Source organism: Parambassis ranga, chromosome 3 (assembly GCF_900634625.1).
Source record: "Parambassis ranga chromosome 3, fParRan2.1, whole genome shotgun sequence".
Taxonomy (NCBI): domain Eukaryota; kingdom Metazoa; phylum Chordata; class Actinopteri; family Ambassidae; genus Parambassis; species Parambassis ranga.
The window spans coordinates 7,428,427-7,450,644 of NC_041024.1; the positions used below are offsets into that span (position 1 = coordinate 7,428,427).

The window sequence follows — 22,218 nt, forward strand, 5'->3', positions numbered from 1 at the left end:
GCTGTAGACAAAACCAACATGGCAGCATGGAGCTGGATAAATGTTGTCACTGATAAAAGAACTGAGACACATGAAAAAAAAATTAACAAGGCTTATTTTAAAGTGGTGACAAAAAGTGAACGGACAATGTAAAGAACAGAGCCTAACAGTCTCACTCTGGCTGTTCTGCTACCAAACCCTGTTGACAAATAGCCTGACTTGTCACAAAACTTCTAAACTGATGTTATGAGGGTGATGGGCAGATATCATTAAGATGTAATATCATAGATTTTCTGTATTTATCAGTAGTTTTTCTTTACATTTTCATGAAACAAAAGAGGAAAACAAAACATAAAAAATAAAAACAACATATAAATCTGTTAATATAACATATCAAATTGAACAAAAAGGACATTCACCATTATTAAATATTCCTTGTGACATATTGTATTATCAACACATAAATATCTATGCATTTCTTTGTGTCGAAACTAAAGCTCTTGCAATTACACATTTATTTCTATATTACCTTATAATATTCCCATATAGCCTACATACTGTGTCATTTATAGCTTATATCCTTGAATTTAAAACAAATAAATATTTAATAAATAATATTGATATAAATCTTTTTTTTTAATTCTTATCAAATATCTTGAAAAACATTTGAGTTTATTGGCCACTGCTGTGTGACAGCGGCTGAATGATGTGTTGCAGTAGCGTCCTGTGAGCAGAAGATGGCAGCAGAGAGACCACATGGGCAGTGTCTCCTTGACAGGAAAGATCAGCTTATTCTGATCTAATCTCGTAAATAGAGTGACAACAACTGATATCGGGATCAGAGAGGAAGCAAGTGTTCCCCTGCCTTTGTTTCCCTAAACGACACTGTTACTGGTGTTTGGCCTGTCAACATCTAGTCATTGTAGGTTTTAGAGACATGAGCATCAACAGATGACTACATTTCGGAATGAAAACTTGATCCAGTGAAATAGGCTCTTGTGTAAACTTGAACTACAGTACCATGATGTCTGCGTCTGTGCAGATGCTTCCAGGCTGGAACCTTACTGCAGGTGGTGAGGTTTATAGGGCGGTCTCCTTCAGGTCGTTGAGGTTTGGCATCCTGGTGCGAGAGGCTCTGGTAAAGGTGGGTCCGTTCTGCCCCGGCTTGATGCCCAGCTGCTCAGGGGTGAACTGAGCGCCCTCTGCCCGCTGTAAAGCAGACACGTGCCAGCTGGACTCGATCTGTCCGGGGAGCGGGTAGCTGGGCTTGCGACTCTTAGCCTGGGAGGAGCTGCTCACTCCGGAGTGGCCCCTGCTCTCAGGGTGCCCACGACCCTCAGAATAGCCCACTTTGGAGGTGGGCTGAGGGGGGTTGGGAAGGGGGGCTTGGAAGCGCAGGTCTGGAGGAGGAGGAGGAGGCTGGCCTTGGTTTGAGGAGGAAGGGGAGAGATGAAGGAGCCTACGCAGTGACTTCAGAGGTTGGCTCTGCTGAGAGGGGAAAAAATAATTAAAAATATTAAAGGATACAATATTCACTATTCACTAGTCCCATGAAAAGATGATGAACATTCGTAAAGAGCCTGTTCTCTTCAGAGATCAGATATATGAGGACTAATTAATAGACCCTTGAATGAAAAGATGAAATGCCATGTCTCCATCATAGTTTATATAATTTGAGGTTTGATGACGCTCCTTTAATTATCTAATTTCTGCATAGCCTCTTTTGATACAATAACCTTTCTCTGTCTTCATGTACATTATATTATTCCTGAAAAGTCACATTTTGGTTGAAATTTTGGTCACAAATATCGTGTCCTCTAAATGACTTTGACTGACCTGGATCTTCTTGTGTTTAACTCACAGCAATGATGCCATTTTCCCAAATCAGAAAAAAACCTTCAGCATTCTCAGTGTTAACCTGCTGCCTTTCAGAGTATTGTGCACATAAAACTGTGGGATAAAAAAACTTTTCTGTGAAACCTTTGTTGTTGAAATCAGCATTAACTGCCACACTTACAGCCGCATTTCTGGACACAAAACTACCTTGTAGATCTTTCATTACTACAAGCACAGAATTCAGGCTTGGGTGTTTAGGTGCTGTCTACTAATGACTATCATTTCCATGATAAGAGTTTGATGATAGACCTGTGAGTGTGAATCCACTGCTTTATCTGGCGGCCAGTCGTTCACTCTCTCTCTCTCCCTCCCTCTCTCCCTCTCTCGCTCCCGTTCTCTTTCTCGCTCTCGTTCTCGCTCTCTCTCTCTGTCCCGGCTCTGGTCCCGGTCTCTGTCTCTGGATCGTTCGCGGTTTTTCCGCCGGCTGCTGTGGTGAGAGGACGACTTGGAGCTCCTCTGCAGGGACAGGTGTTCCTGTCCGTTCCCGGGAACCTAACAACAACAACACAAACAACACAAACAACAAAATACAGGGATAATATTAGTTATTAAAAATATGACCACTTTCAACACACATCCTAGCAAGGTTCTTCATGCACCCTTCTGGCAGAAACAGACAAAACAGACAAAGAGGGTGGTGATGGTGATAATTTACATGAAAAATGCATAATTTTCTGAAGGTTTTGCGTCTAACTGTGTTTACATGCAGGAGTGCATTTATTTTTATTATCATTTAATGTGTTGATTTTTATGATTAACGTGGTAATAGTATGTTGTTATGTCTAATCAACAGGCCACAAACAAGAAGATTAAATCTACAGTGACACAAAACAAACACTTTTCTGAAGCCGACACTAACGTCTGACATTTTGCTTGATTAATATGATTATCTGAATATGAAGAGGTGCTGATTTGTCTGAATGAGGCCGGCTGCTTCTGTCTGTTTCCAGCTTTTGTGTTACGGAAATGTGCTGAGCATGTTTATGACCTCACAGACAGCACACACTGCAGCATGGCATCGGTCTCCCACAATGCAATGAGTGCAAGGTGACCGCATCTGACATACATTATAGCAAGACAAAATGGACGCACAAACAGCGTGCAGTATTAGATCTTTGAAATCCTTTCAATTTGGGAATATTTCTCAGCTAATCACTCACTCACTCACTCACTCACTCACTCACTCACTCAATCAATAGGAGAACTGAGAGGATTTCAAACCAGCTCATTCTGATGAGTGCGGTGTCAGTTAACATGCAGTCAGTAGTGTCGAGGTTAGATTACTGGTGAGGCAGGGTAGGGCGCGGGAGGCTGGTGTTGTACCATAGGCGAGGCGACTACAGGTAGGACTTTGACAGCTGAGTTGTGCTTTAAGCTATTCTTAGAGCTAAAGAGAGGGAAAAGGCTTTTCTTGATGCTGGGGTTCCTTCCGTCCTCCATGTCCGTCTGTGGAGCAGAAGACGCACAGCCACAACTCTCAACACAAACAACTGCAGCAGCTGACCCTCACAACATCTGCTCAAATATCAGTTATAGACACATCAGTAATAGGCTATGAATCATTACTGCACAGAGAGGATGGAAAATTAGACCTGGGTTAATTCTGTTTTATTACAAACTGTACCTTATTAAGTAATAGGCATGGCAACATCACAACAAGAAGTGGTTGTTCTTTAACACAAGTTTTAAGCTTTTAAAGTGGCTGAATGTGCATGATTAGTAAAGAGGGAAGCATGCTGAGCTTCACTGGTGGTCAAAGTTAAAGTTGCTGAATTTTGTTCTGTGACATTTTAGCTATTTACATCTGGCAATGGTGTTTATGATTTAAAAAAATGTTCATTTTTGTTAACAGAACCAGATGATGCAACCTTTCTGCAAACACTGTCATACCAACAAAATACCAAATAAAATGTGGTACCATTTTACTAAGCAAGCAAAACCAAAACTTCTATTCCTCATCTTCAGTTTCACAGTGATACTGTTAGTGTGCTTTTATCCATAAAATATTCTCAGAATGTTACAAATGGATTGCTGCTCTCACACGAGCATGATCCACTAGAGGAGCAATCAGAAATGGCAATCAGATATGTAAGTGCCAACAAAGAGACTGAGCCACCCTTGAATTAACAGATGAAATGCCACATTTCCATCATATTTTCTATTGTTTGAGGTTTGATTGGGCTCTTTTTTAATTTCCTCATTTCACTCTGTCCTCATCTTACACAATGGCTAGTCCTTATCCTCATTTGCATAATAGTAGCAGATGATGATGTGCATTAATTAGACCTTTCTTTTGCAACTGTCCTTACAATTTGGTCAAAATTTGCACAACGTCTATATTAAAACTGCACAACATTGCATGCACACATGTGCAATATGGTTAATTCTGGTCCAAATCATTTTGACTTTTACAGTCTGTCTGATTATGTGACTGTTTGTGCTCCTTGCTCATACATTCATTTTGTTTTGTAGCGATGATGTCATGCCCCGAATAAAACAGAAGCTCTAAGTTGTTAATATCAGTGTTCATTAAGACAGTAGATGCAAAGCTAGATATCACTATACTTATTTAAAACATAACCATGACAAGGTGCAAATGATGATAAATCTTACTATTTGAGTCTTTTTCTTTTTCTTTTTGATAGCTCTGAAGAAGCCTTGTTTTTCCTTCTCTTTAGCGGGCTCCGGAGGATTCATGACCATTGCTTCTGCAGCAGTCCTGCACAGTGAGAGTGGAAAGGTTTCATGTCACTTGTGTTCATAATTAAAGCTTTAGAGTTAATGTAACTTCTCTTATATGCCAGGGAGCCATCCTCACTAATACAGATAAAGATACAGCACAGCACTGCAGAATAATGTTAAAAATGTACCGTAATAGATCATAATTGGTGTTAATGACAGGCTTTTGTTTGACAGTGAGGAAAATATGTCGGACGATTGACATGGAAGATAAATTCTATTTTGTCACCACCTGAGCATGCCAATTCAGGTCAACAGATGAATTCTCACCAATCAAAGGCTGTCTGGCGCTTAGAGTGGTTGGCCATGGCAACGGGGTCTCCGGGTACGACCGGCACAACGGGTACGACCGGCCCTCGACCCTGCCCGACACCGTCATGGAAAGCGGAGGAGTTATCTGGTCTGGGAGAAGGGACTGCAGAGAGACACAAGGAGGGGAGAACATGATTTGGAGAGCATTGTTCTGCAGGCTTTAATGAGAAGCTGGTAACATTTACAACAGAGAGCCTTTGATGTGATTATACTAACTATTGATCTGCCTAAATTAAGTGTCAAACTCCATTTATTCAAGGCAGCTCAAGTCATTCGACCAGTCAACCATACAGAAAGATACACCACTAAAGGATAGTGTGCAAGTGTTCCCTCTGGTCCTTTTTGGCTTCCTTGGTTTATAGGGCTAAAGGTTTAGATGACTGCTTACTGTTTTTCTGATTTTTACATTGTTAATTTTTTTTCTGTGTTATCCTGTTTTCTCCAAATTTGACTTGATTTAATTTTTTATCAGTTATATTATATAAATACAACTTGTTGTGGTTGGAACATGCTACACAAATACAACCTATTTCTCCTAAGTAACATTTTTTCACGTGTCTACACACACCTCGGTAGAAGCTGCCAACTCTCCGAGGCATGGACTCAGTGAAGATCATCCGGTTCTCTTTGGACGATCCTCCGTCCTCACCATGAGGGTCATGGTACATGCCAACCTAAAAACACACACAAATCAGACGCAGACACACAAGCAAACAAACAAGACGTGGGCACAGAACCAAAAAATGCTCCTCAGTATATCAGCTTCGACATTGATCATCTCATTTAGCTTTCATTTTTAGCTGTTACATTCTTTACTGGCTCACATCACAACACATTCAGGACAATCTTAGAGCTTTTCAGTGAGGTTACATTTATACCAGCGACAACGTGCAATGAAGCTGTTGACCTGAGTAGAAACAGGAAAAACAAAGCTATGGAAACCAGCAATCAGGAGAGCTGCTGCTACTACTGACTGAAGGTAGGGAGGAGTCAGGGGGTCGGACCTCGTTTTTAGAGCGCTGTGTATGAAAAGCAGCAGTGTTGTCCCTCGTAGAGTCTTTGATGGGGGCACAAGGGTGGCTCATGTCTTTAGGAGACTGCTCACTCTGTTGAGAAGACGGACAGGTGCAAGTCAAAGCAGACTGAAGAAGCAGCATGGAGCAGTGGCAATGGTAACATGAGACAGTGACAGTCCCTGCACGCAAGCATCAACTCGTGAAATACCCACACACACACACACTGCACAAAAAGAAATTCATCCTTTGATTCTCTTACATAATATCTTGAATAAGCTTCAATACATATTATGAAATCGTATTTACTTACTTGTACAAAGTAGCATTAGCTATGATTGTAAAAATAGAAATTGTACCAATTCTACCAAAGTTCAACAAACCACAGATGTTCCTGTTACCATGGTAACATCTCCTAAGGTGTCTGTAGCCACAAAAAAAAACAACTAACATCACCAGCCAAGACAACGAACCCTCACAGAGCTTTTGTGTGTGTGTGTGTGTAAGTATTTTACGGTAAATCTTTGTGCCACTAACCCTGGTCATGTCATCGGTGCAGTCCTCTCTGGAGGAGCTCACTGAGTGCCCGGTGAGGGTGGTGCGGTGTTGCAGCTGGGGTGAGAGGAGCTGCAGGCTGCTGGCTCGTGTCGGTATCGCCTGCCCAGGTGCAGGCAAGCCTGCCATCCCTCCCTCAACCCCGTGCGGTCGGTGGCGTTCCCTCCTCACGTACATGGAGTGGCGCTGTGGTCGCTGCTGGGAGGAGAAGGGGGAGGTGTAGCCCAGGCCGTAATGGTAAGACTCGTGTGGGGAAGGCAGAGTGTGGGTGGAGGGCATCCCAGCTCCTCCTGGGTCTAAGAGCTCCGGAGCACCAGCATCTTTTGAAAAAAAAAGGGAGATCAGAATTCTTCCATTTAATTGATTTGTTTAATTAACTTAAAGTCATTGACTCTGAAACCTACCTGGGGCTAAAGATTTATGTCTTGACTTGTGCCTGGCTGAGGAGTCCAGTGTGCTGCTCTCCATGCGGGGGTTGCCGCTGCTATGAGAGGCTGGGCTGTGTCCGGATCGATCACTATGTCGAGTGGAGGGGCTGCCAGGAGGCCCCGGAGGACCTGCAGGAGTGTTAAGGTCTAAACAACTGGCAGGGAAGAAGCGGGCACTTGGCCCCACCGTCGTGTTGGCGTTTGGGTCGTCTGGGTGGAGTCGACCATCACTGAGGTTCCCCACTGATTTGGCATCGCTCAGCGCACTGTGGCTCTTGGACAGGCTAAGATAAGAGGCTGAACTCTTAGAGGACGAGGACATAGAACCATGAGCAGAGTCTGCCATACTATGGGTGTGTCGGCCATGTTGTTTCTCTGCTCCAGACTGTATAGTGTTGGTCTTGCCCTCCAGGAAAGTGTGGCGACTGGCCTGCTGCTGCTGCTGCTGCTGCTGTTGCTGCTGAGAGCGAGAGGAGCTGGGCTTGCTGTGACCGTACTTTAATCCGTGTCCCTGGTCTGACAGCTTTGGAGACGGTCCCAAGTTGAAATCAAACTCCGTCTTGCCTTTGGCTTCTTTGGGACTCAGGAGGTGTGGCAGGTTGTTGTTAGCCAGGTCTTTACTGGACGAGGCAGAGCGGTTGAGGGTCTGGGACATGTACTGGCTCTTTGGGTGGAGCGTGGGACTCAAACTGGACGGGGCCGGTTTATTTCCGTTTAGGAAACTCTCATTGCCGAGGTGATGGAGGTCCCCATGGCGAGGGAGGCTGGAACATTCTTTGCTGTTGGAGCGGCGGCTTGAGCTTTTACTGTGACTCCTGGGGGGAGATTTGTATTAAATTACTTTTCATCTTATTTTTGTGAATGTTGCCAACAATCCTGCTCTGAGTCCAGTCCAGAAAGTCCAGATATCTATCATCTTTAGAATGATCTCTTACAAAAAATGTGATGACATTTTATTTTAAAGAGCTTGAAGATGAAATATCACAACACTTATGACTGTCCTGGCAAATGGTAGCTAACATAATTAGCAAAGTAATGCAGCATGGATATTTCTCTCTCTTTTGGCTTTTTGTGAGACTGGTCAGTGCAGAGTGGAGGACTGCGGGGCAGATTTAACTCACTAATTTACATGACCACAAAGAGGTGCTTTTGTACTGCAATTTGAATTACCGTACGTAAAAAATTGACCACTGCAGTTTTTACAAAGGCTGGTTTATATCAAGGTGGCTATCTATCTGTTGCACCTGAACCATCTGATTTAGACAATACTACTGCATAATCCCCAATATAACCAATATCGCAAACTAAATACATATTTTAGATGTAACTGAGAATTTTGTCCATGTAATCCAACCTTCGTCACTGTGTTTATAAAGAAGTGAAAAAAAGAGCACCTTGTCGGGACGGTGTTCTCTCCGTGATGGTGTGTTTTCCTCTTGGAGGAGCGTGGTGGGTTTGGAGATGCAGGAGGCGGTCTCTCTCTCTCTGCCTGTCTCAGAGGCTGGAAGACTGGATGGTTCAAACCCTGCTCTGTTAGATAACGCTCAGTAGGGTTTAGCAGCAACAGATTCTGATGAAGAAAGACAGGGACAAATATCAATAACTGACAATAACACAAGTAACATCTGATGGATAGCTTTAAAGTCTTTTACCTTCATCAAATCCAACATCAAACCACTCATGATGCCCTGGTATCTTCTCTCCAAAGTCTGAGGATGGGTGACTGAAGGAAACTGGCGCACACAAAGACAGAATCAAATTCATATCTATGTAACATTTCATGAAGATTACTATTTAGAACACACAGTTGATATTTGTGCCAGTATGAAGTAGCTCTCAGTTCAAATCACACAGAAATATATCACTGGATCGCACTAAACAAACTACAAAACACACACACGCAAAGTCTTGTTCAGCCTTCTGAGACATTTTCTGTTGCTGCTAAACTGAACACCAACCACCTATCTCATGAGTCATAGCAATCCACTCAGTCATGGTCCTGGGAACAGTGCCACAAAAGAGAGATAGAAGGAGACAGAGCTCAGAAAAGGAAGAAGTAAAAACACAGAGAAGGAGGAGGAGGATGAGAAGAAAGAAGAAGACGAAGGGCACACGGACGACTACTTTCCCTACCCTGATTCCATGAAATCGAGGGTTGTTGTAGAAGAGTTTCATCTGCTCTGCAGGAAGGGGGCCCAAAACCTTCTGAATGGTGAAGAGCTGGAGATAAAAAGAAGCAACAAGGGTCAGTGGGTCAGAATGTAAAATACACCTTCTACAAACATGTGTGTGATATTTAGGAGAATTTAAAAAGTCTGGTCTCTGTCAGTTTGAGTTGGATTTCCAGGGGTCAGTACCAGAATAAACTCCCTCTGGATGCAATTGGATAGGCACATGACCAAACAGAGAAACAAAGCATGTAATGTAGTCAGGCTAGTATCAACAAAAGACATCCAATATCCTATCTCCATAACAATAGCAATGATATTCATGTATTAAGAAGACAGTGTGCAGCCTTGGGTGTGTATTTGCATCACTGGAAATTATGGTGCAGAGGCAAAATGTTGATGATCACACATTTCAGAGTATCCAAGTGCATTGACCTAAATGGATGCAGATTGTTTCCATACATTTTTCACTGCAATAAACTGTAAATTGAATGCATAATCCATTAATACTCATTGTAGCTTGCGCTTAAAGGCTGAAACTGATTACCGGTATGCTTTCTTTCTGACTGATTATAACTCAAACTGACTGGAATTGTTTGGTCTATCAAATTTCTGAAAATACTTTGCATCACTTCCGAAACTGATTTTGTTGTCTTCCAAGACATTACAGCACAATACCAGGAATTAAACAATCACACATGTTTTTGTATCCAGGTGTTGAGTCCAAAAAACTGTATAACTATGATTACGCTAGAGAAAGCAACATTTCAAACCCAAACAGGAGCTTTGTCAGGAACAAAAGCATCAAACCTTTTTGTCTGAAAAACTGATAAAAAAACATTCACCTTATCTAGAAAGGCTGCCAAACTGGCACACAGGAACAGTAGTTATCTGCTTTATTTATTCTTGGACTGATTAATCAACTGCTTGTTTCATTACTTGGCTCACCAACCTGATCAATCTCGCTTTCCCCTGGAAACAAGGGCTGTCCATCACTCAGCTCCCCGAGGATACACCCCACCGACCACATGTCCACTGCCTTTCCATAGGGAGCCCTGAGATGGAAGGAAATAAACAAAATATGTGAAGAAAATCACGGAGGGTGCATTTGGCCCTGTTAATTCGATGGTAGGGTGATAATGACGATGGTGAAAATAAGAAGGAGGAGGACAGAGGTGAAAATAAAGGCACCAAATGAAGATGAGATGATTATGATGGCTGTGATGCTCAGGGGACGATGCCATTGCTGGTGGTGGCACAGTAAACTCAAAGTATAGATGCTATGTTTCTCATGGAGAGGCTCATAAAGGAGAGGGTCATTTCTGAGGGAACAGAGCTGGGGGGGTCTGGTGAGAAATGGTGAGAGATCTGGCAGCAGAGGAGCGCGGTGGTGTTGGATTGAGAGAGTATTTGAGTGGGTGGCATTCAAACGCTGTCTCAATAAATGTTCCAGGGCATTTGCTAAATCAGGCTACAGCAACAAGGCTAGATGACGTTCAGCTGTCTCCAAGCTAGAATGGACATTCAGTGCAGCAAAAAGCACCAAAACACACAGAGAAATCAACAGAAATGAGATATCAGGACACTGTGATGATCCACAGGTGAATGATCTGAATAAAAAGAGTGTGGATGAAGAGGGGAAGTTTGGGATCTTTGTCCACAATAACTGATTCAAGGTTTAGTACCACAGCATCCGTTTGCCTTGGCCTCATGTCACCGTGCATAAAGATGAGTTTAATTAGCTCTTCACAGAGAGTTTGACAGATTTTAAATTTGGAAAGCACTGGTGCTGGATCCAGATTGAGATTACTGGAGGTGGTATCATGAGAGAAAATGACGGTGCATCTCATGCAGAGTCTTTGGAAAAACTGAAAAATGTAACATATCTGGAGCTCTGAGAAAATCAAAGACACTAACAGCCAACAGAACGAGCACTCCTTCTCTCCCTCCTCCTTTCTCACTTAGTCTCCTACACAAACACACACACAAACACACATAAGGTCTCACCCCAGCAGCAGCTCAGGCGAGCGGTACCATCGTGTGGCCACATACTCGGTGTAGTTGGCATCTGTTCCTTCAGACAGGTTACGAGCAAAACCTGAGCCAGAGTAACAGGGAACATAGTAAATCACTGCTTTCTGCATCATCCTGTGTGACAATTTATAGTCCTTTGAAGAGGGCAAAAATCACCAATTAATAGGAATAAACATGCAAATCATTTGGACAGCTACAGTAACAACATGGTTCTTTTCCCATGTGACCAGACTCTAATTAGTTATGTCACTGCAGGCAGTTTGAGACGGTGCTTTAGATAACTGGTGTACAGAGAGTCCATTTTTAAGCATGAAAAGTCACAATAAACATGATGCCAGCTCCAACAGTGAATAACAAACAAATCTCACCCCAGCTGACTCAGTAGGATTGCATTAGCCAATTATGCAAAGCTAATCGGCCGTGTGATGCTGCAAATACTCATCTAAATGTAGAATACACACCTGGGAAACTGTAAAATGGCAAAACTGTCTCATTTCACTTATAGAGGTGAATCAGGCGACTTACACTAAAACCACTTTCATGAAGTATACAGTAGGCTTTGGCAGATTTATTGTGTTAACAAGCACCGCAGTACAATTTATAGAGCCGGTTGGCTGCTTCTCAGAGGCAGAATTGATCCGTCTGATACACAACTTACAAGGTTGACAAATTAACGGTGGGATTTTTCACAGTCAACTGAGCCCAAGAACCCAAACTGGGCACAGTGAAATCTCAATACACAAAACTCACACTTGATCATGATGAATCTGCACCTACAGGATAAAATCTAAAAACGGATTCACTCTGTTAATGATTCTAAAAGTGTGACATTACTGCATTACACATTTAAATCTCAACATATGACTGCTGTACAGATGAACTCACCAAAGTCACAGAGTTTGAGAACATCATCTGAGCTGATGAGAAGGTTCTCTGGCTTGATATCTGCAAGAAATGTACATAGATGCAGATAGAAGAAGATCAGACCACTTGTTAAAAATACCTGTATGTCACCACAGGGCCCTCTTCCATGGCACACACACAATGTAATTCTAAACCTTGCCACTAGATGTCACTTAATGCTACACACTGGTCCTTTAACCTCATCTGCAAAACTCCTGATGGGTTAATTGTCTCTTTAAAAAGATAATGACAAAAAATATTGACATTTAATCTTATTCACAACAGATGCTTTTAATTGATTATAAGAAATTAACAATGTAATGCCACCAGTGGTGTTGCCCTCTGCTGGTCATTTCAGTTAATATCATCGTCATCCATTTTCAATGACCATTTAGTGGTAGTAATTTTTCTGTAGAGCCTGATAACCTGTAGTTTAAAATGAGTTTAAAATGGCTGACTTTTTAATCTGATTTTTCTGCCACATGTAAACCATGATATTACAATAAAAAATAAAATAATATAGAGACATGTATATCACAATAACACCTCACCTCTGTGCACAATTTCATTTTTGTGACACCAGTTGATGGCTTTGATGAGTTGGTAGATGTAGCTGCGCACTTTGTCAGGTGGTGCACCAGTGGGCAGTTCCTCTAACAGCTCCAGCATGTTCTGAAATATCAACAACAAATTTCTCTCTGTGAAAAGAGCTGGGTTGTGTAGCTGAAGCTTAAAGTGAGCTTTAAAATATTAATGTTGTTAACCCTTGCTCCTTTTTTTCAACTTTTTCTAACCTGACGGGGGGGGACAAGAGGGGACATCAGAGTGAATGACAGGAGTACAGTACGAAAATAAAACCTGTCATAAAATCAACACTTGGCTGGATACCCTGGCAACACAGTGGGGAATACCATTACTCACCCACAGCATAGTTCATATGTTGCCATGGCGATACTTTTTTTTTAATGCTTAACCGGGCAAGCTCAAGATCCTGAAACTCAGAGTCTGGACACAGTTGAACAGAGAATGTGGGCAGGCTCAGTGAAATAATAATGATGATGTTGTTAAGCTGACCCTCTCAACATATTCAAAGACAAGGTAGAGTTTCCCCCTCCTGCGGAAAGCCTCCTTCAGCTCGACGATGTTGTCCTGCTTCAGAGTCCGAAGCATCTTCAGCTCCCGAAGAGTCGTCTCCTTGACCTCCTCATTTTCTGTATGCAAATTTAAAGAGACCAAAAAAAAAATCACGCTCGGTCGTGCTCTTCCTCTCTTGCCATGGCTTTCTCACACTCTTACTCACCCTCGCTGTCTTTGAACTTCTTAATGGCCACCAGCTCATTGGTTTCCTGTGAAGATATGAGGAATTCATGTTATTGTTTTTTTTTATTAAATTCAATAAATTCTTCAACTTGCTTATAATGAATTACAGTCCCTGCTGAACAAAACGTGAAATTTAAATTTCATTCTGTCCAATTTGCTGTGGCGATGCCAACATAGGAGCCATGGTGATGCTCTTGTTTCAAATAATTTCCCACAAGGAGCAAAAAAAACACACAAAAACATCACATCCTTGGCTTTGTTAGTATCTTAGACCTTCTTTAGCTCATTGCATGTGGCTACAAGATGCTTTGAAGTGCAGTGATACTGCTGGAATACAATAGTACCTCAGGTTTTGTTTCATTAATTCATGCTTTTAACACTGTAGTCTGTTTTCAGGTTACTGCTGCTATTATCACATTCTGCCCACGTCTCTACTAAACTATATGACCCCCCCTAGGCTATAGCAGAAGAGGACAGTGGCCCAGAGGGAATTACAACACACAGGACAGTGTCCTCAGCCACTCTATTGTCCTTTTGTCTAAGAGGGGTCAGACAACAGAGTCACCATCAGTGCTGAGAAGAGGAGCCGCACGTCACCGGCAGTGAGCTCTTACTTACACAAAGCAATTGTTTGACTGACTGTGCTTTTCAAAACAAAGTCGTCTGTTTGAGATGTGAGGCGAATTAAACTGATTTACAGCACTTAAGAGTAAAGTCAGTGATTGTATCTGAAAAACAAAGTGTTTACTGAATACAGACAGGTACTAGCAGGCAGTCTGTGGCAGCAGCACCTTGCACAGTGCTGATGATGCTCATGCGTGATGTCATTGACCTTCATTCATTTACCTTCTGAGCCACTGATAAGTCAGCACACACAAAAATAGCAGCAGGCTTGATTCCCTCTAATGACACAAACAGGTCATGACTGTTAGAGCGTTAGTGTTTCATCAGTATACCAACAGGAAGTTCAGCTATAACCATCATCACATACACTAAGTGGACAAAAGTATGTGGAACTGGTTTTTGCACACCATGCTCAGGAGATAATTTGACCTTTTTTGGTTCCATGTTGAACCAAGATGGCAACAAACAGAAAGCTACCATCTAAAGATTCATCATATGTGCTAAAGCTGCAACACTTAGTCAATGAATTGATGTTTTTAACTGGAAACAGCAACATTTTCTGGACATTTTGGCCTATTAGAGGTCTGAATACTTTGATTCAGTGGAAATTGTGCATGATGTCTATTTAACCACACAGTGTAGTATATTAATGAGTCAGGCCAGAGTGTGGTATAATTGATGAAAAACATAGTGTATTTAATTTTTATGTAGTTTCCTATTTAGTGCAGCAGCTGTGGTAGCCTGGCCTGCCATCCTAAATATGTTTGTATAGTATTAGTCTGGTTTCTGGGTACAGTTGTTGAGTGCATATAGATTTCTTCATTGTAAAATTTGGTATCTTGGACCTCCAGAAAGTTGACGAGAGCAGCGATGGCATCGGCGACCACCGAGCTCCTTCTTCGACTTCAGGGAGACGTAAGGCTCCAGATCAGGTGAAAAGGACGGGTTCAAATCTTCTTGACAGCTTACTACTTCAAATCTTCTTCATGTAGCTGTCTCACTGTAGCAGACCGGTGTAATTATGTGTCTGTCATGTCATGAGAACTTGTCAACGATCTCCAGTGTCCAGTGTCTCCGGAGGACCCCGGTGTTGGCCAAATAGTCTCTAGGTGATAAAATCTTGTACAAACTTAAAATGTTCAAATATTTGAAAATAAAATATCACAAAAGCTTTTGTTTATTATTGTCTATTTTTTAACCTCACTAAAAAAATGTATTTAATTACCTCTAACAAGTCAATATCTATCTAAAACTCTTGCTCTGCTTGCAAAATTTAACACAGAAAATGATTTGCTGTTTTTATCTGTCTAACTACAAACAAATAATCAAAGAGTCACCGATTAATTTACTATTTATCACCTATTGGTAATTAATTAAGTCGTCTCAGCACTCACAATACTGCATACTGTATAGGAAACGCTGGCTGGTGTGTAGGTTTTGCTATTGTCATACCCAAATAAAACACAAATTCAAGATAACACATAAGCCTCCATGCACACACCCACATACGCTAATACAACACTTGCATAAAGTGGCAGAACATTGCACAAATGCTGGCACATGTTCACTCAGCTTATTAAATGTTCCATCAAACACATACTCTGACTGTAAAGAATACACCATTTATACAAGGACACACACACACATTAAACATGCTTTTCATTAGTCTGTGGTGCAGTTGTTGTGGCACCTGGCTGGGTTTTTTATTTTAGCCCAGCACTTTATAGTGAGATTATCCGTTCAACCATATACAGGTCTGCTGTAGACTCCTAACGGGGTGACCCATTTACCATCAGCATGTTCAATACCTCCTCCTCTCCATCACACACACACACACACACACACACACACACACACACACACACACACACACACACACACACACACACACACACACACACACACACACACACACACACACACGTTGTTTCTCTCTCCCTCTCTCTGCCACCCTTTTCTCTTTTGCCCTGCTTCCAGCTGAGAAAAGTAAAAATAACTGCTCTCTTGCAGCACAGCTAAAATGCTTTTATTGCCATGGTCTGAGTCTCTGGCTCTGTGTGTGAAAATGAATCCCCTACACTCTTATATAAGTGGGAAGCATGTCACATGTCACTTCTTGGTAAATTCGAGGAAAGAAAAAAGGTTTAACATGGCCACACTCTGACAGCTGGTTGTTAAATTTTAATGAAATGGAGTTACACCGAGAATTCATGGTCCAATAAAATCCAACACGGAACACTGACAATAAAAAAATGAGGAATTTAAAAGTGCATGCTGGGTTTGTGCTCAGAGTTTGAGCTGCAAGCATGAAAACATTCTGAGGTTCTGTCACAATATATTGTATGCCTACATGTTGATGAAGATTCTCAGTCATCCAGGTCATCAAACGTAGAGAAGATTGAAGCAAGGCGTCTGGACTTGTAGAGTTTTCTAGAAGACGTTTCGCTGCTCATCCATCATCTGATGAAGCTGCTTGGATGAGCAGCGAAACGTCTTCTAGAAAACTCTACAAGTCCAGACGCCTTGCTTCAATCTTCTCTACATTGTATGCCTAGCTTTCATGGATGTGAAATATTCCATGCTGAAGAGCTTCTGCTCTCTGTGTGTTTACGACACACATGAACGACACGTACATGAATTATTGATTGACGACAACTGAAATTATGTGATTGTTTAGATGTATATAAAGGCTGCACACAGTTGTACTTCCAGATTTATATCCCATGTGGACCATTAGGTTTTCAGCAACTAATACAGCCCTCTTCCATCTTCTCTCCTTGTTGCATTTCAGCTGCTTTAACAAGTCCACTTCTATGTTTTTAAAAATCTTTTTCATGCAGATCAGAGCTCCACATTGTAATAAGCACAAGGCTGCAGATGGATACACTTGGCCTCAGTGAAAGAGCAGCTGAAATGTTCTTGTTCATATGCAGTAAATTTATCTAGAACACAAAGCGCCCAGCAATCACCTGAATGAGTGTGAAAACCTGACAATGCAGGCAGACGTCCTGCACATGAGGACAGACGTGCCTCTGCTGTGGGTCACATACACCATGTTTGTTAAGGATGCAAGTTGTTGGTTTGTGTTTGAGTAAAAGTTTCAAACAATAATAAAATAATGCATGAGCAGAGGAAAGAGTTAGTTGTACCCCTGTTCTCCTTTTTTGTGCAAAGCTAATCATTAAATGAAACATATACAAGACAAACTGTCTACAAGCCCATAAAGACACCCAACATAAATATAAGAAGAGAAAGGAATATTTTAGTTTTGATTAAATATTGGAAAAAAAAGCCTGCAGTTGTTTGATTTCTTATTTGATTGTGAGGTGTGAGAGCAGAGGTCACATGACCTTAATTTAGTTAAAACAGAGGCTATTGTGGGTCATCTAGCATGGATGTGATGCACTACCAGACAAACTTTAGTCTACATGTGCTTTGACAGGCACGCGCGGTAATTGTGCTTATTTTGTTTGTTGGGCATACGGTTGATTTATGTTGGTTATCCACATGATACGTGAATATTGCCTAGCTATAAATCTGATGCTAACAAGCTTGAGACTCTCGACTATGGATCAATAGGAACTGATACGGACTGGGAAGCAGTTTATTGTTTATCTTTTGTATTTATTTTAATCGTTTTCTTGGAGTCTGTGTCGGGTGTCACAGGTCAGTGAATGAGGGAGAGTGAAATAAAACCGTATGAAGACATCTGTATGAAGCTTCAAGGCTTCTTTGTGTCAGGCTGGTGATGTCTGCATGTGATTGAATTGAAGGTAAATCATGGAGGTTACAGTCCCCCCCCCCCCCCCCCCCCCCCCCGCTCCCCTGCAGTATATGTCACAGCACCGCCTCAACTTATAACCTTCAGATTTATCAACATGCTTGTCCTGCTGCCTGCTGATGTGACTGGCTACAGGAAATTAAGGATCTTTTTGTAGAACACAAAGGAGCAACTCATTTCACTATTGTTTTTATTCATTGGCAGTTTAAATTCATTTTGCTTGCATTTGTTTATATAGTAGGAAGTAAGTATGTAGCTTTCACAACACAGATGTCCTGATCAACAACTAGTGCTTGCTCTCTCTAATGTGTCTCTGTTTCTTTTTCACTCTCATCAAAATACAAATAACAAATTAACAAATTGGCAGGAAAAGTACATCACAAAAAAAAACTCAGTGTACAATGTTTTGATGAGCATTTTTGCAGCTTAGCCAGCAGGACACAAAAGACTCGACACAATCCACTGACTCTGCAGCCACTTTTCTCTGTGTTTGGATAGATTAGTCATCTGTGCATGTAACTCTGCAAACATGAGGACGATCTCACTCCCGTCTGTCCCACCATAACTCTGACAATTACACAATTACACAGCATGTAAATTGTATTATATTATATTATATTATATTATATTATATTATATTATATTATATTATATTATATTATATTATATTATTCCTCTGATATGCAGATTAGTAGCTGAGCTTGTGTTGTTCTGCCTGGGTCGGGTTACACCTTCCTCTCTGATCAACATGTTCTGCTTACCATGCGTTTGCATATTTACAGTTTCACTCACTGTATATAATTCATGTGTTCTTTTTAAATATTTCATGAGTAGCAGCATTGGGGGAAGTAAAGGGCCTTGAATAAATGAGATATGCACAGAAATGGCACAGAGAATAGAATAAAGGGACCACATGCAGGGGAAACCCCGAACACTCATCACACCACACTGAATGAGCTTTTTGGAAAGACAAAGCAAGACATCTGAATTTCATCTTTATCTGTCGTACACGACTAAATACTTAATTGTCTAACTTAAAATTGATCACAGGAATAGAAATGAAGCTAAATCCTCTAAATTTACTTGCATCTTTTGTGCTCACATCTCTCCCTGACACTGCGACTGTCACTCCTCCTACAGTTGTCCTCTCTCTCTTTCTCAGTGTGGCACTAGGTGTTTTTCATAAATATATTATGTTCGTAAATGTGCTGACAGATGGAATGATATAAATTTGGACCAAAAAATGAAATTCTCTGCAGTCAAAGCAGGACAACCACACGGAAGAGTATTTATAGAGCATTTTCTTTGCTCAGTGATCCATAAGTGAGAGTTCTATTTCGGGTAAATGGGTATAAATGAGTGAAGAGACGGCTGAAGCTACCACATCTCACCATTTTCTCCAAAGTAGTTTGAAGAAATAAAAACTGTAATTCACTGTGCACGATGTGGATCATTTGGTTTTGAAGTGTGCCACTCTAACAATAAACTATCCTGAAGGGTCACCTTCACAGTCACTCCTGCTCTCAGGGAAATTAAACTCTTTGTTAATGAAGGCTTGGATACAGGTGTTTATAATCACAGTAATCTGCCATTAACCCCATTCCTGTCTAACCAGGCCAGGATGACACTTTAATGTTTGATTGTTAATGAACGTATATGGCAAATGCCTACATGAAAACTGCAATACATTGAATGGCCACTTGAAGCTGGCACCCAAACCACACTGCACTAACTGGGAGTTATGCAGATCCAGGCAGTGCCAAGATGGCGGCGGCCGGAGCCACCCACATACAGCTTCAGAACTGCTCTTGACAAAATGTTTAGGTTCACTCTTGTGCTTGAACAGCTTTTGTAGCTTACAAACACATTATATCTGTGCTCTGAAACCCTCCATGCACCAGCTTGACTGTTTCAAAGGCCGGTCTGCACAAGCCAGCTCATGCACATACAAAAATCTGAATGAAAGTAGGAAAACTCCAGACATGCAAAACAAACTGCTGTGTTCATTCACCTTGTGAGTGTACTGAATCATTTCAAAGGAGCAGAATTTAAGTGGTAAAGACACTGGATTAAAATTAATTAACAAAATCAATACAAGAGAGGATTGTATAAGTTCACTAAATGTCACAGGCATTAGAGCAGAAGCACCTGATGCACCTGCACCCCTCTTATATTCTGCATCTTTTCATGTCATATTCTGAATGTTTGTTTCCTTATGTGAGTCATAGCAGCAGTCACACTGTGAGAATTTGATCCTGAATTTTGCTGCAGGCAGTGTCTGCTTGCCTGTGCACCAATGTCTCCAATAAAAAAAAACAATGTTTTTGGATGTTCCTCATATTTTTTGAACTTCAGGATGAGAACTCCTTTTGATGGATAAACATACCGCAGAGATCCAAGTAGGGGACAGTACTACAGCAAAAACAAGAGCTGGGAACCATGCGGTCATGGAAAACGCTGCTGGATGAGTCACACCCACAGGCCCTTTTGCATACCAAGTACATTAATGGCATAAATTTAAATACTTTTTATGAAGAGTCACCACTGAAAGACACATGATCCATTAGTCTTTCTGAAATAACAATCAGGCCGTAGCGTGTGAAGCTGGTGACAGTTTCTTAACTCTGTTAAAGGGTACTATTTACAGCATTTTCCTTCTTGAGTTAAACCCTTGACTTTTCATGTAGTTGCATCATCAGGCATGTGTACATGCTGCACTGAATGCCTGAATTTTGACAATGCAGAGTTACCAGTAGTGCACTTATTGAAAATCATTATTTGACCGGCTAATCTACCCAAGCTACCGTCAGCTGCCACAGACTGTAGTATAGAATCATTATAGACCTCTAAATAAACATATGCTGTGTATGAAACATAGTGCTTCACTGACCCTTTCAATCTCAATAATTGCAGCTTTCTAACCCTTTTTTTATCAAGTCAAAGATCAAGTCACAAAAAAGGTGACCATACAGTGCGCTGCATGTTGTCATATTCGTCTGGCTGACAGCACTTATAATAGTATTCAAGTGTGTTAGCATCAAGAAGCAATCTCCAGAGCAGAGAGGGCTAATATAGGAGTTCTTGGGTTGTCACAAAATGGCAACCTCCAGGGCTGAGAAATGAAGCCCCAGTGGAAGTGTTTAAAGACTGCAGTTCACCCTGCAGCCTCTAGGGGGGGGGGGTAGCTCCAACAGTGAGACAATCCCCACAGACTTTCATGTTAAATAGGCCACTCAACATGTTTACAAGCTGGTTCAAACACAATGGTTTTGGTCTCGATTGATAAATGCCTCTTTTGTAACAAGTGTGTAGGAGTGTTTTTTTTTCAATAACTCAGTCGTTTTAATTATAGCAGGACCTAAAATTATGCATAATTATGGGCATGGCCGCCTTGAGTGACAGGCCACTGCAGACAGCACAAGCTTCCTGCTTCCTGCCTCACGTGCACTCACGCTCCACCTCTTTGCCCATATTAGAGGTTTAGATGGACCAACATGCCAACATGGTGACAGTCAGAGCTTCACAGAAGCTTCGTCCATAGCTATGTACTGTCACTGGTTGCCACTTAAAATGCCCAGTTTAAAGCAGAAATAAACCAGTTTGACCTCAGCTCATTTGGACTGGAGTTCAGCACTCTCAATGATGAGATGACAAAAAACTCTTTCACAAAGAGCTTCAAAGCAAAAACCTTGTTTACAATGTGTGGTTTGCATGTAGCAGAAACCACTGCTATGCCAGAGTGTGGAATAATCATCTGAGTGGTACGCATGATGCAAACTTCATGACCTGCTCTCTGTCCGTGGGTATTTTCAGTGTATACATTTTTCTTGCTTGCAGTATGCAACTGTCAGCATCACTGTACTGAAGTGTCCTCAAGACTTAATTATAGCCAGAAAAACTAGCACTAACATTGTATTTATCTGTCTAATTACAGTAGAGATCTGTAAAACAGCAAAGGGGAAGCCATTCACCATAGACTAAAATCTACCAGTAAAGTAGGTTACACCAACTAGAAGCTCAATGAAAATATCAGACATCTTCACAGCTTTTGCTCCATGTATATTTCATTTCTTCATCATTATGTGGTTCCAGTCTCACAAATATCAAATATTTCACAGTATCACAAATGGCAGTAAGACCAACACAAAAAAACTAAACACTGTCTTACCTTATGCCTGCACTTAAGCACCACTCCATATGCTCCTGGATGGAAGGAAAGAGAGAGGAGATCAATGAAGAGTGAGGCTGTGACATGCAGTTAAGTTTCAACATCATAATTATGTTTCAGGCCTCCAAACCTCAGAGAAGCAGGTTCAGAAGAAACAAGTGCAGTAGGTGAGAACCACCAGAGAAAAAAACAGTTAATAGGTGAGGCGGAGGCATACATACCCTCCCACACACTCAGTGTGCAGTTATGCATTTCACACACACACACACACACACTGTAGCTTTGTGTCTTGACTAAG

General features: G+C 41.5%; 1 protein-coding gene across 1 annotated transcript; it reads right to left on the minus strand.

The window, feature by feature from the left end:
* Window positions 1–694: 694 nt before the first annotated feature.
* cdkl5 (cyclin dependent kinase like 5) lies at window positions 695–21,951 on the minus strand. Its single transcript, XM_028401988.1, has 19 exons — window positions 21,921–21,951; window positions 13,328–13,373; window positions 13,102–13,238; window positions 12,579–12,699; window positions 12,010–12,069; window positions 11,098–11,188; window positions 10,043–10,145; window positions 9,056–9,142; window positions 8,575–8,655; window positions 8,317–8,492; window positions 6,899–7,737; window positions 6,477–6,814; window positions 5,931–6,032; window positions 5,495–5,600; window positions 4,885–5,029; window positions 4,489–4,594; window positions 3,199–3,321; window positions 2,125–2,367; window positions 695–1,464 (listed from the first exon to the last, which is right to left on the minus strand). Exons 3-19 carry the CDS (start codon window positions 13,195–13,197, stop codon window positions 1,060–1,062), a joined length of 3,222 nt encoding a protein of 1,073 aa, XP_028257789.1. The 5' UTR covers window positions 13,198–13,238; window positions 13,328–13,373; window positions 21,921–21,951; the 3' UTR covers window positions 695–1,059.
* Between the last annotated feature and the right edge of the window lie 267 nt (window positions 21,952–22,218).